A 15,349-nucleotide genomic window follows, 5' to 3' on the forward strand; every position below is an offset into this window, starting at 1 on the left:
GCAACCATAACTCCTATTTTTAAAACCGGCGATAAAAATTGCCTATCAAACTATCAATTTCAATATTACCTGTTTTTTCCAAAATCATTGAAAAAGCTCTAGCTGATAAAATGTACAATTATTTAAAACATACAAATTTTTTCTCTGTTAATCAACATGGATTTATTAAAGGCAAAAGTACAGAAAAAGCTCTTTTGGAATTTTCAAAATTTATTCATAATAGTATTGCTGAAAATAAGATAACAGTAGCTATATTTCTTGATATATCAAAAGCTTTCGATAATGTCAATTACAATCTTTTAATTAAAAAATTAGAATTTGCTGGTTTCAGAGGAATTATGTTAAATTGGTTTGTTTCATATCTTTCAAACAGAGAACATAGAGTTAAAATCCGAAGTAATTTTAGTAATTATATTTTTTCAAACCGTGGTGTTCCTCAAGGATCTATTCTAGGACCCTTATTGTTTATTACATTCATTAATGTTTTTTGTCAACTCAAACTTTTTGGTAAGATAATAACGTATGCTGATGATTCCGTAATTTTGTATTCTTGCACTGATTTAAATCAACTAATTTTTCAAATTGAATCTGATTTACGCATAATTTCAAAATGGTTTACAATAAATGACTTAAATTTAAATCTAAATAAAACTAAATATATTTATTTCAGTTTAAGAAAATCAGAATTTAACTTAAATTTAAAATTTCACTCTCTCCCCTGCAAAAGTACTAATGAAAATTGTCAATGCTATATTCTACAATCTGTAAATAATATCAAATATTTAGGACTATATATCGATTCTAATTTAAAATGGAAAACACATATTAACAATTTAGTTAAAAAATTGCGTTTCGTTTTAGTTAAATTTTATCACCTTAAGAATAAAATTCATTTTAATTTTGTGAAAGCACTCTATTACTCCTGGTTTTATTCTTTAATTAATTATGGTGCGATAATATATGGCGGTGAATATAAAACTAATTTACTTCCCTTAATCTCAGTTCAGAATAAATGCTTCAAGATTATTAATTCTCTAAATATAAATAATTCAACTGTAACTACTACCAATATATATACAAGAATTAACCTATTACCATTTCGCCATAATGTATTTTTTCGTATTTTACTCTATTTACACAACAATAAATTAATATGCAAATTAAAAACTAATGTGTCTGAAAGGAGACCAACTGAAATGTATGAGATTCCCTTCTTTACAAAAGAAATTTCACGAAAACAGTTTTTTTACTTAGCACCTAAATTATATAATAAATTACCATTTCAGTTGCAAAACATCAAAATATATTCTTCTTTTAAGCGTGCTTTATTTCAATTTGTGATGAACATTGACGATTTAGATCTTTATTTTTCACTTTAAAGGAAGCATTTGATTTTTTATACCAGTCTTGTGCCAATCCAAATGAATTTCTTATGTTACCTTTGTTATTTTTTTTATTTATTTATTTATTTTTTTTTATATATAGTTTCATGTATTTTTTTTTTTTGTTTTCTATTATTACAGTGTTCAACAATATATGACGTCTTACGATGAGCAAAATAATTTATGATTGTAATACCCCCTTTTTTTTTTCTTTCTTTCTTTCTTTTTTTTTTTTTTTTAAATTTCTATTTTAAATTCATTGTATTACTTTTCTTTGTCGCCTGGACAGGATTTCCCTCTTGACGACGAATATATTCTTTGTATTTATGTGTTTTTGTTCTCAATAAAGTTATATTTGTTTGTAAAAAAAAAAAAAAAAAAAAAAAAAAAAAATTGAACACATATATAAAATGATATTTTGCAGTCAATTTTACTAAAATCATTACCGAAGCGCTTCAGTAAAAATTACCAAACTTTTTGGTGTTCTCATCGAGCAAGAAACACGGTAAATTTGGTAGCTTAGAGAATGCTTTTTTCCTGGTGTAGATACATTATTTCATAGTAATAGTTTGTTACAAATATAACAGTAAATTATTTGGTGAAGTTTGTAGCAATGACAACCGTTATAGAACAGAATTAACAATGAAATTAATAGAAGAACAGAATTAACAGAAGTTTTTTTTCTAGATTTTTAGAGAATTTCTACCTATTCGTTTCCTTAATTCAATAAAATCATGAATGTTATGAAATTCTATTAAAATTCAGTATTTGATCAATTAAAGAACTTTTTGAAAATATCTTCATTGAAAGAAAATCAGAAATTGTTTATGTATGAAATAAATTTAATTCAAGAAATATAGAGATTTCAATAGCGATTCAGTCAATTTAATTACAAGAATCCTTCGATTCAGATAAAATTCGTAACAGATCAAGATGTCTGTGGAAGAAAAAAAACGGAAAATCTTCGCTTTATCCATAAATCTTGTAGCTTAATTAGTGAAGAAATGAGGAATTTCTAAGAACTGAGCAACCCAAACAATTTTTTTTTTCATAATTTAAAACCTATAGTATTACAAACCATGTTTCCCACGAAAAACTTACTTTAATTAAGTAGTTATAACTAGTTCATTATAATTAACCCCTAAAAATACTTTACATTAATTTATAAAATTATGTTTTTAAATATCAAAACCATTGTTCTTCGTTTCCCAAATCCTTCAAATTCATCTATCATTGATTGAAATTTTCAATTTTCTAATTATCTTTTACTACTACATCATCTACATTTAGAAACCACCAAGTAGTTGCTATGGTTACCCATTATATGCGAAGTAGAAAACACTCATACGTCTCAAAGAATTAAGCGAAAAATTATATTTTTCGTTAAGTTCTCGCGAATTAAAATTAACGGACTTAAAAATTGAGCGTTCAAGTGATTTCAGAGAAAAATAGAACCTACCGGTGCAGTCTGACGTATAGCCATCCCCACTCACCGTATATACGTCTCGGCGTTTGCGTAGGTGGACACGGAAGGCTCTTAGAGCCTGAGAATACGACCTTTTTGAACTCGAATCATCTTGTTTGAAATGTCCAGCTCTTCTGTACCAAACTTTTCGGGTGATAATGGGAGCCGGCGATGGACTGTCGGCCGGGGCCGCAGACGGCATAGGGATCGGGTCGCAGCAGCTGGGACGGCTGAGAAAGGGACCTCGTGGGCCGTCGGTTGAGGCACCTGAAGACGACCACAAGGAACGATCGAACGTTGCGCGAATTTGGGATTATCGGAAGGTGCGCGTGCGCAAGAAATGGAAAAATCTGGAAGAGGAGTTGAAGGCACAGGCAAACAATGTTATATATAGCTTCTCATAATTGATATACCGGCAAGTAGGACAATAAAAAGGGGTGATTGAGTCTAGCTATTAAGCTGGCGAAAATTGAACCCTTTGGCTGTTTTACTTCTTCTTTTTTGAAACCTGATTAAAAGCAGATGTTTAGAACATTTTATATTCATAACTTTATTTTAAGATTGTGGACTGTTTTTTTCGTCACATGTTTTTCCACGTGTATGCTAGAAATTAATAGACGGAAGGGGAACATAATATTATAAATAAATGTGGATAATTTAATTACAAAATTTAAATAAATAATAATATGAAGACCACAGTTTAGGTATACGATTTTACTGTTTGCTGAATTTAACCTTTCAAGATTTCCGACTTGTAGTTAAATTTTAAACAGATTTACTAATTGCAGATTATAGTGATTTAATTTAATGGGTGGAAATATAATTGTATGCTTATTTAATCGTTAAATGCTACACTTATTTATCCATTATATTTTATGCTGGTTCAATTTTTTTTAAATTCCTTCTTAATCATTAGATTGTGTACAATTATATACTTTTCAGTTGGGGGATGAGTGAGTAGGGGAAAACAAAAAAAATCTGTGTCAAGTAAATATATAACACAATAATGACAAAAACGATAAAAAGAAAAGAGTGATTAATTAAACAAATTGAGAAAAATAATAGTTAGTAGTTTTATTTAGTGCGCATAATGTGGAAGCATATAGAACTCATGAATGAAGAAAACATGCCACACTATATAGAGAACATGGAAAAAATATAAATATTTAAGAAAAGAGAAGACCAAAAAAAAAATATCAAAATAAAATATTTTAAAAAATATTTACAAATCATATATCAATGTACATAATTATTATGTACAAAATACTAAAAAATATTTAAAAAAGATATTTAAAAATTTTAAAAAAAATTTTAAAAAATTAAAAAGCTCTGTTTTTTGAGGATATAATTGTGTGAGCTGAAGTCGAGATTACATCTTTTTTCTTATTTTGTTTTCCGGCTTCTTAATTTCGCAAAAAAAAATTTTAAATATTTTTTAAAAATATTATATTTGAATAATTTTTCTCCTTCTCTTTTCATTAATCTTTACATTTTCTTCCATGTTATAAAGTATCTCAAAATTTAAGCAACATTTAAAGATTGAAGTTAGATAGAAAATTAATTAATTTAGTGCTGGCAACCAAAAAAGGTAAAAAAGTTTGACAGCTCACTGTTGAGGGTCAGTAAACGGCACTACGCGAGAAAAAAAAACAATACGGTTTCATTGTTGGACAATGCTTCAGTGATCAGAATAGGTCTCCTAGATCAGTGTTCCCCAACCCCCGGTCCGCGCTTCAAATGGTACCGGGCCGCCCATTCCATTGAAACTGAATTTAAATTCCTAGGTCAAACATTAAAAATATCAACATTAAACACATTCAAACATTAAAAATATCTGTGTTCCATTAAAATTTTATTTATTTAAAAAAAGGGGCTCCCGAAGGTAGTGACATAAATTTTTTAACGTTTTAAAACAATTACCCCCAGATGGAACCGTCTCATTGCAAAGAAACAAGCTCAGGGTTCTCATTGATTTAACGTTCTACTAAGTTAAATTGTTAAATCACTTCATATTTATTTTCAGGTGTAACTGTATTTTATTTTGAAGGCATGTTTAAATGAAATTAAATAAAAATTAATAAATCAAAATAATCTAAAATATAAACAATCAACGTGTCCCCCCCCCCTCTCCCAGCGGGCCGCTGTAAAATTATCAAGCGTTGACCGGTCCGCGGTGATAAAAAGGTTGAGGAACACTGTCCTAGATCATGTGTTTTATCCCCGATGGTATGAATGGTTTTCTATATGATTATTTGAACTCAAAGCTCTCTGTCAACAAACCTACATACTTTCATGCATTCTAGAGGAGATTCAACGCTACATCAAAGAAATTCGGTCTCAATTGGTCATAGAAAATTTCGATTTTAAAAGATCGCATATGCGCCAGCAAAGCTGTAAAGGTTATTTACTCGATTGCTATTCAAAACTTAACCCTACCACCAAAATAACTTCCATACATAAACTTACCCTGAATAACCATACAAATTTCATACATATCCCTACAAAGATACAAATTTTAAAAAAAAGAACATGCTTAAGATTATTTTTCGTATTCAAATACGCCAAAGCAAATGATCTTTGCTGATATTGACAACAAAAAAAGGAGTAAAATTATTTCTGACAGATAAAAAGAGAAGTGTTAAAATGAAGAAATGTTGACATTCTATCAAGAAAAGATAAACTAGATATGGCCGTAGCTTATACTTTGACATCCACATAATATCATATTTCACTCGACGCCTACGAAGGCACCTCTGCCTTCTAAATGTAACGATTGCTCTTGATTTATTTCACTATCGACAACATTGCTTCGAACTTATAGGCTACATTCATATTTCACATGAATCTACTATTTCGAAACATGTCTCATATGTCAGCATTACCCTTAGTTCTTCGCCAGCATATACCTAAAATTATGATTTAAATCTATAAATTGTTGTAAGTCCTACTGTCATCTACAATATCGCACCGAATGCTCGAATTTATATGAATTTTTCTTAATGTTTATACCATATAATAGTAGTGATATAGTTACTTATGTCTCCCATGTAAGTTTAATTATTCGCTAAATAATCAATTGTACTGAAATTCTTAAAGCACAATTTAGAATGAATTAAAAATGGCTTGGCATCATGTGAGAAATGAAAACCTTAAATCCCTCTCCCATTGTTATGTTGGTGGGCCCACGAACTAGAAAAATTATTAAAATTATGTATGATTATGAGTAGCCAAATTATTCATCAAAAAATAAGCACCTTTTAAGCACTTTGAGTTGGAAAGTTTTGGATAATTGACGGTTTTATCTTATTTTGTCATTGTTTTTGACAATTGTCAAAAATCATGAAATTTTGAATCAGGTAAAACGAATGGCGTTTTCATACGCTACGGACTGACAATACGCCGAAATAGAATGAACAATCTGAAGTGTATCTTTTTGCATAATTCGAAGCGAAAATCAACATAGTAAAGGAAAAATCTCAGTTTTAAAAATGGAAAATTAAGCACTTTTTAAAAACACCCAATGAAAAAAGCACCTTAGGGCTTTTAAAAAATAAAAATAAAAAAGAAGCACCTTTAAGCACTTTTTAAAAACGCTACGCACCCTGTGCTCTAAAGCAATTAAAAATAAATTTATCTGCGTTTAAACACCATCAATTAAATATAATACTCAATATCTTTCGATTATCGTTCTCAAATTAATAAATAATAAATCAAATGCATTTAAAACTGCAATAATGTCATACAGTTAATTCTATGGAAAAATTTCAAAATGAAAAAAAGTACTCTAATAAACATTGCAACCAAAAACTCAAAAATCGAGTTTTAAAGGTGCAAAAATTCAGATCGAGATGAATCTTTAAATTACATTTTATAGTTCTAAGTAGGGTAACTTACTCATTTTAATTTGTAAATGAGATTTTCTAAAAGTTTCAACAAAATTTTGATTAATGAACAAGTTTAACTTGAATAGAAATGTTAAAGTTATGCAACTGCTTTTTTAAAAAAATATATATTTTAATTGGATACTTTTGTATATTTAATTTAATATAAGACTAAGAGTTGGCCAAAAATGTAATCGATTACATTTTTCGATTACAGTAATTAATTACTTGTAATCATGATTACAACAAACAATTACAGTAATCAATTACTTGTAATCGTGATTACAACTTTGATTACAGCTGTAATCATGATTACATAGTCGATTGCAGTCATCAATCACTTGTAATCGTGATTACAAGTAATTGATTACATAGTTGTAATTATCTGTAATCAATTACAGTTGTAATCGATTACTGTAATCGACGGCCAACTCTGGACTCTTACATGACCCCCTTCCCTTCGTGAACTGAATAGAGAAACTTACAATTTCATTTATGGCAACAAACAACTTAAAAAGTCAACATAATTTAAATTAAATAATTTTGAACTTACTTGGAGGCACTATGGAGGATAAAGGCTTCTGAAATAGAAAAAGAAAATAAATACACATGTAAACTGCGCTATTCATAGTTAAACAATGAGATACTTTTAAACTGGATGCCTACAAGTGACGTCATTGTACCTAAATCGTGACATTTGCTGATTCAGACGCCTATCAGGATCAACATACACGCGTGACGTCCCTTACAGGCATCCAATTAAATCAGATGGTTAGGCATAATCACTTCACTTCTTTTCGAGTTACAAATACCCAACTGTCAATATTACATTACATAGTACAAAAATGAACACTATTAAATATTACATTATCATACTATTTTACTTCAGCAGTTGGTAATTGGTGATTTGTATTATAAAATATTAACAATATTTCGCTTGCAATAAAAAAAATAAACATCTTCAATTGATTTTTATTCTCATCTGAATAAATTTAATATGTTTACAATTTTCAAGTGCAGCTTATTACTCGCTCCTTCCTCACGCGAGCTGATTTAAGGATATAAATGGGAGCATATACTTAAGCGGCAATTATAAAACCCACAGTGTTCTAGGCTTAAAAACTTATGTTTATTGTTATAATGATATAGATAAGGGAAGAAGAATACGATTTATATGAACAGGTTCCTAATGATTCTATGGATTCTCACCTAAACGTATCTTCACAATGAAGAAGCAGTTTAAGCCACAGTATTCCTGATTCCTTATCTACTAGAGACCTGATATCACATATGTGTCATCACAAAAGAAATGAAAATTTGATTTTTCACCTCCGATTTTCCTAGCCTGCTTCCAGACAAGCATTTATATACGTCTTTGATAAGCCTACCCAATTTTCGATTTGCGACTACCGATGTTTAACTTGGTAGCTTTGTAACCCAATTCAGAAGACAAGGAACAAGTATTGGACGAAATTTTGCCTCCGTGGAGGACTTTTTGATGGAACTAAACAGCGTGTAATTACATGGAAGGGAAAATCACGAAAACCTTCCGCTGTTATCCTGACGATAAGGAGACTCTAACCCATGATCCGTCTAACACTGAGGATATTTTACGTCAGCACTGTGATCGCTGTTAGCCGAGTGCGGAACTCGTATCGAGACTACCAATCGCTGGGATTCAAATCCGGTTCACCACATTGGAAGGCGAGCATTATATCCCTTGAGCTGCCACGGTTCTCAGACAAGCACCTCCGAGACAGGTCGGAATACAGGCGTGGGATATTTTACAGCCGCCGTTGAACAGTCGACCCAATTTTATGGGTTTACGACTACTAACGTTCAACTCCGTAACCTTGTAATTTTGAAAACAATCCAGAAGACAATGGAACTCCTGGATCGAGTATTAAGAGAAAGCTGTCTTCGTGGAGGGCTTTTTAATGGAGCTAACTCGCATTTGCGTTACATGGAGAGGAAGACGAGGAGAACCTCCCACGGTTAGCCTGACGGCAAGGGGACTCAAACTCATGATCCGTCAACGACAAGGATATTTCACGTCAGGACTGTGCTCGGCGCAAGCCGGATGCGGAATTCGTATCGACAGGGATTCGAACCCGGTTCACTGCATTGGAAGGCGTACGATTTATCCCCTGAGCCATCGTGGCTCAGGCGTGGGATATTAAAATTTTTGCACAACATGATTTTTTCTGTCGCCTATCCAAGCAGGGTGAGGTTTTTGATTCCAGAAATAGTGTCAATTTGATAAGCACTTCTTCAGGTTGCTAATGTCATGTCGTTATGGCTGTTAAAGTCACAATAGAGCTTAACAAATGAGCTATTGGCGACGGTCTAGTATTCATCCTTATCCGACGACAATACTGGTGGATACACGCATTATACTATCACTACTTAGATCGAATGACAAATGGTGGTAAAAATTACCTGGCATTTTATTTCTAAGCAGTGCAGTATAAATCAACTCACAGAGGAAGTTCTCCAAAAACCTGTTTGGAACTTATTTTTGGATGCAAAATTAAAGAGTTCCATGGTTTTGTTTACGTTTAGCTATGGAGTCGCAAGATATCGTAAGATAATATGGTTTCGATGTAAATTATTTTTTAACGACCGTTATCGGTATGCATTTCGTGATATTTGCATTAATGTCTTTGAAAAACTAATGTATTTCACCATGATAGCAGTTTATTACGCTTCGAACTTTTTGGTGGGAGGAATACGAAGATGATTTAGGGAGACAATTGAATATGCTCTATACAGGTAAAAGAAAAGAGACATTGTTTCCGGTGTATTTTTGCGCGCGAAATGAAATGAAACTTCAACTTAGTAAAGGGGATAACTAAATGGAATGAAATTACCATTTAGATTTTTTTTAAATTAATGCACTTTAAGTATAACTGTTTGCTACGCATCGCTTTTTCTGGAAGGAGGAATATAAAACTGATTTGGGGAGACAATTTTATATCCTCTATAGTAGGGCTGTTCTACCGAAAAGAGCCCAAGGGCCAGAATTCCGGTCACTGATCACCTGGCGGGCCGCAGTTTGAAAAAGTTGAACTATAACCTCTTACCTTTTATACAATAACAATTAATAGTTGAATTATTAATTATAAAACAATAGAACAGAAGGATTATAAAACAATTTGCTTACATTTTAATGGGAAAACTGAGGCCGATCAGCCTGAATAAGAAGTTGGCGGGCCGCACAATATGTGTTGGCGGGCCGCCAGTTGGACATCATTGCTCTATAGAGACAAGTGAAGTAAGACATAGTTTCCGGTGTATTTTTGCTCGCTAAACGGAATGAAATTTCCATTTAGTAAAGATAATTGATAAATCGAATGAAACTGCAATTTAGCGTTCTGAAAAACAAATCTTTTTTTTAGTGCCTACTCATAAATTCCATTAGGGTAGATTTAGTACTATCCAAATCAGTTCATTGTACTTCATTCAGTATCAATATGAGGCACTAGGCTCACCTTAAATTTTTTTTCATAAAAGTATTGACGTTGGAGCAGGAGTAACATTTTTCTGGAAATTAACATATTTGTGTACGAAATAGTATAATAAATAAAAACCAGACATAAATTATACCATACACTAACCTTGCTTCTGGAATCGATGGATAAAGAGTTGGAACGACTGCGGAACAGGTCAATCATTTTAGACATGGTGCCACCTCGGGTTTCAGACCCAGACCGTGATCTTTGCCGGTAGTCACCACCTGGTTGTAAAGGTTCTAAAGGAGGGGGTTCAGCCTCGAGGGAAGTTTTTCGTTGAGGGCTGAAAATACTGTTTTTGAGGCTGGTGAGAAATGTGGGTCGTTTGCCTTTACTATCCGATTTCGACCTAGGCCTGAAATGTTCAAAAAGAGCAGCACGTCGGGATGGGCTAACCCTTGTCAGAACGTCGTCCCCGGATTGTCTACGCATGCGCCCTGTGGCTGGCAGTGTCGGGGCTAGTCTGTAAGCACCTCCTGACAAGGATCGCATGCGTACTCTGGCTGGAGGGGTGGTACATTCTTCTTCGATTAAGGTATTGGTCACAGGAATGTCCGCACTTGGGTCGACCTCTTCTTGTGTGACGGTCACCAATGGACATGGCACTTGGTTCTGAAAAATATTAAATAGGTTAAATCATGAAATATTTTAATGAAACAAATTAAAGAAAATAACATTTTTAAGATTTGTTATGTGGTCTGGACGTGGCTAGTCAGAACTAATCGTTACCAAATCATTCACAGAAACATAATAAAAAAAAAGAGCTAAAAAGAAATCCGCAAAAATATTCAATTGTAACTTTTTTGCAATAGGATACCGGCAAGTGACGTCATCGTAGGTAAATCAGGGCATTTGTCGATTCAGGAAGGCAATCAGGTTCAATACACGCGCGAGACGGTCGTTTACAGGTATTCAATTAAACCTGATTTAAATAACACGGTTAAGCACAATCACTTCACTTCTTCTCGAGTTTCAAGTACCCAATTCTTTAGAAATTTGCTTCATTTAATGGAATAATTAAATATAAATATAATTGCACATCTACATCTCACATGTAAATGTTTGTTTACATTATCATGCACTGTTAGAAATTTCGAACCGTTTTATCATTCATAATTGAATGGTGGCATATTGAACCTTAATATCGTGCAAATAGAACAATTTTAAGCAAGATTACACGATGTTGTGATTGAAATTGGATGGATACATTCGGTTCGGAATACTACGGGAATTCTAGTTCTATGGGATTGATTAAAAAAAAACTTGTTAATTTTCACGGAACCGTTTCGGTAATGATTTTGGCAGAATTAACAATAAATGTGGTTTTAAATTATGAGATAAAATTTATTAAATGTAGCAAAAGTAGGTAATTTTATCATGATACTTCAGAGCATGCCATAAAAACCATTTATTCGGTTAAATTGACTTTTCAGTTTTGTATTTTTCACTAAATGTTTAGCAATAAGAACTATAAGTTTGAAAACGAGAACTTCTGGTACACCATTACCATATGAACTGAAAAATTACCAAATGAATGGTTGAAATACCCTATATTTTGGTTTTATTAACCAGAATTATATTGTTATTTTTTCCACCAGAAATGTCATTACCATACATTAGGGTAATTTTACCAAAAAATTTTTCTCCATCAAGCTGCTAGTATGAACTGCTAATTATTCAAAATATGTAAAAAATATTTCAGAAATGTTTCAATTTAAAATAGTTTCAGTAAGATGCTAGTGCATAAAATTTAACTATATTTTACAAACTTAATCATAATAATAATAATATAAATTGAGTTTTCAACCAAAACTGTATTGTTAAAATTTCTACTAAAATTATATAATAGATTAATTTAAATTTATATAAATTAATATTACATAGTTTTAAAAGGCTAATACTAATATTTGGAAAAAGTTAAAACTAAATCAAGTTTATAAAAAATGAAGTAACTTTTACTTTTTTAAGTACAGGCATGATAACTGTTAAAATGCTACCTTAACAGGAATTAAATAGCTACCTTAACCGGAATAAAAAGCAAATTTTGGTTCTTCATTTTCTCCTTAAACAAGATGCAAATATATGAAAAATAAAACTGTTAATATAAAACTGTTTGTTGCAGCAATAGTTTAAATGATACAATAGTTTTAAATTTCAATAATAATACTTCCGCTATATAAAGAATCCGCAATGTATTCAAATTTTCCAACAATTTCAAAGTGATATGATTTCTATAATAAATTCATTTTTTGATCTTGATAATAACACAATAATTAACCAATGAATTTTTAAACATGGCATGTTTTTTTTCCTCCTTTTCCTCTGGGAACTGCTCAGTTAATAGATAAATAATTACGCATAATTGAGCTAATCACATTAAATGATTCATTAATATGATAAATATCATGATTTAAATCAAAATACTTATAAATATTTCATCACATAAATTCTGAAATAGATTTTGGTACTTGGCAATCGAAATTTCTTGAAAATTTCTCAATATAATCTAAATATTTATGACACCATGATTATTACTATTTTTCATGAATTTCACTATATCACGTAAATTCACACACTATATTATAAATCCTTAAATGGAAAATCATACTTGAAAATCGAAATGTCTCATAAATTTTACCATATCTGAATATTCACAATACCATAAAATCTGAAATCGATTGCTGCATATATAAATCGAAAATGACAAAATATTCTGATGATAGTCAAAACGTTTTCTAAATTTCACTATATGATTTGTTTTACCATAAACCTTGACATTAATTAGCACACTTCGTAGCAGAAATTACTATGAATGTTCAAATTTGCAATACTATAATTCTTAAGGTGGATTGTGTATTATTGATATCCAAACATTACATAAACTTCTCCTTGTTTTGAATTTTCACTATATCATAAATCCAAGTACTGATGAATTCACTATACATCATAATATTTCAAGTCTTTCTAATTCTTGAAATGAACTCTTGCACTTAAGGATCGTAACTTTCTATAAATTACACGCGCACCATATAAAAAATCATGACATTGTTTCTTGACCTTGGATTTTCTCATGACATTCAAATTTTTGTTAGATCCACAGCAAGTTAAGAATTACGGAACTTTTGCTCATTTACGGAAATTTCTTCTTTAATCTACCATGAATAAACACTAAGAAAGACAAATATATCCACCAAGAATATTAAAATAGCTTTCATCGTATATCATAACAATAAAATCATAATGAAAAAAATCGAAGGAGAAAACTACAATGGAATATTCAAACACTGCTTTAAACACGGGCACTCATAATTTCAGAATACATAATTCTCAGCCGATGTATACAGGTTGTAAAATAGGAAGATGTAGGTTTGTGTTCAGCAGATTCTCAGAAGCAAATGTCAAAAATAGAATATTCGGAATGATTTGCCAAGTCCCATGGGAGAAACGGGACGTAGCGTTTAAAACACCTTCGCATTTGGCGACAAAATACACAATGTTATTATTATTTTTTAATCCTTTATTAATTACGAGAAATATTTTGAAATTATTATAACAGATAAACGATTGAGTATATAAAGATAATATATTAATTAATAATTCATTAATATGTTAACTATATATTAATTAATTTTGGTGGAATTTTTTAACTTTTAGGACGAAATGTGGGAATTTTTTAATAGAAAATGCAAAGAAAACAAGGTAAAGAAATTAATACTAGAATCAGAATAAGGGGGAAATACATAACTAAATTTAGAACACAGCTGAATTATAAAACTATAAAAAGAAAAAAGAAATTTGGAAAAACTGCACGATGAAAAGAATTCTGGTCAAATTACCCTAATAGTACTGAATGGTAATGACAGTTCTGGTAAAAAAAAAAAAATCATAATTTTGGTATATCGAAATATACTGTATTTAAACTATTTATTTGGTTATTTTCCGTTCATATAGTTAACGCTTTAGCGGAAATTCTGGTTTTCAAAATTATAGTTTTTTTTACCACACATTTAGTAAAAAATACAAAACTGATAACTAAGTTTGATAAAATAAATAGCTTATACCACGCTCTAAGGTATCATGATAAAATACCCAAATTTTACCGCATTTACTAAATTTTATCGCATACTATAAAACTATATTTGGATTAATTTTACCAAAATCATTACCAAAGCACTTTTATAAAAAAACGTTTGATGTTTCCATAGAGACAGAAACATGTATATACACGTACTAAAAATAGTATATTCGAAAAAAAATGGCCTTATAATTTGATGCATTTTATGCTTTTTAATTATTTAAACAAGAGTAATCAGAAGAAAGAGCAATTTATTTACATAAATTCTTTAAAAAAAATTTGAAAAATTTGGAAGCACAGTACTAGGGTTTCCTAATCTCACCCCTCCACCCGTTTTTAGTCAAACTTCTGGCCAAATACTTTTACTAAAGTTAGCAGGGAGTAAAAAAAAGGGGTTAGAAACAGGGCTCGAAAAACCACCCGTCCGCCCGTCCTCGGCGGTCAAAAATTCCCTGCGGACAACAAATATCTCGAATCCGACGTCCGCGCGGACGGCCATTTTCCCATTAATATTCGTGATACATTTTCAATTTTTGTTATCTTACAAGAGTCTAGCGCCTCACTTCTAAAATGACCCTCTAATCTAGAAATACAGCAACATACTGCGCTTGGTGGAATTGATGTTTTCTCTGTGTGGGAGTACTGCAGTGGTTGAAAGAGGCTTTTCAGCAATGAGCTTACAAAAAAACACATTACGTACTGGTCTTAAACAAGAAGCGTTAAGCGCAATTATGAACATCCACCTAAATGGAAGACCCCTTTCAGATTTCTGTGCAGAAACCTCGGTAAATCATTGACTTGATTGTGGAACTGGCAAACGTCATATTTGTTTCATTTAAAAAACGAAGTACCCTCGGATAAATTGACATTCCAGATAACTTGACCTTTGTCATTTAAATTATTTCATAAAAAAAAAATTTTTTTCATAAAAGAAATACTAGGTTTTACTATTAGTAACCTAGTATTTGTAATCCAAGTAACTACTAATTCATTGTGCAATTTATATAAATGTTTGTAATAAACAAGAGAAAAAT

General features: G+C 31.1%; 1 protein-coding gene across 6 annotated transcripts in view; it reads right to left on the reverse strand.

Annotated features, from left to right (window-relative positions):
* Positions 1–15,349, reverse strand: part of LOC107442082 (5'-AMP-activated protein kinase subunit gamma-1) — a 158,223-nt gene that overhangs the window by 56,130 nt on the left and 86,744 nt on the right. For 5 of the 6 annotated variants that reach the window (XM_087160735.1, XM_043041592.3, XM_071180070.2 and 2 more), the window contains 2 exons: positions 10,346–10,852; positions 7,282–7,309 (listed from right to left, as the gene is read on the reverse strand). In XM_087160735.1, coding sequence (XP_087016861.1) covers positions 7,282–7,309; positions 10,346–10,852 — 535 coding nt within the window. Of the gene's footprint in view, positions 1–7,281; positions 7,310–10,345; positions 10,853–12,260; positions 13,637–15,349 lie in introns of those variants that run through there. The other variant, XM_043041595.3, reaches the window with a different exon arrangement.

This window comes from Parasteatoda tepidariorum, chromosome 1 (assembly GCF_982258835.1).
Source record: "Parasteatoda tepidariorum strain Cologne lab strain chromosome 1, Ptep-v5.0, whole genome shotgun sequence".
NCBI classification, from domain to species: domain Eukaryota; kingdom Metazoa; phylum Arthropoda; class Arachnida; order Araneae; family Theridiidae; genus Parasteatoda; species Parasteatoda tepidariorum.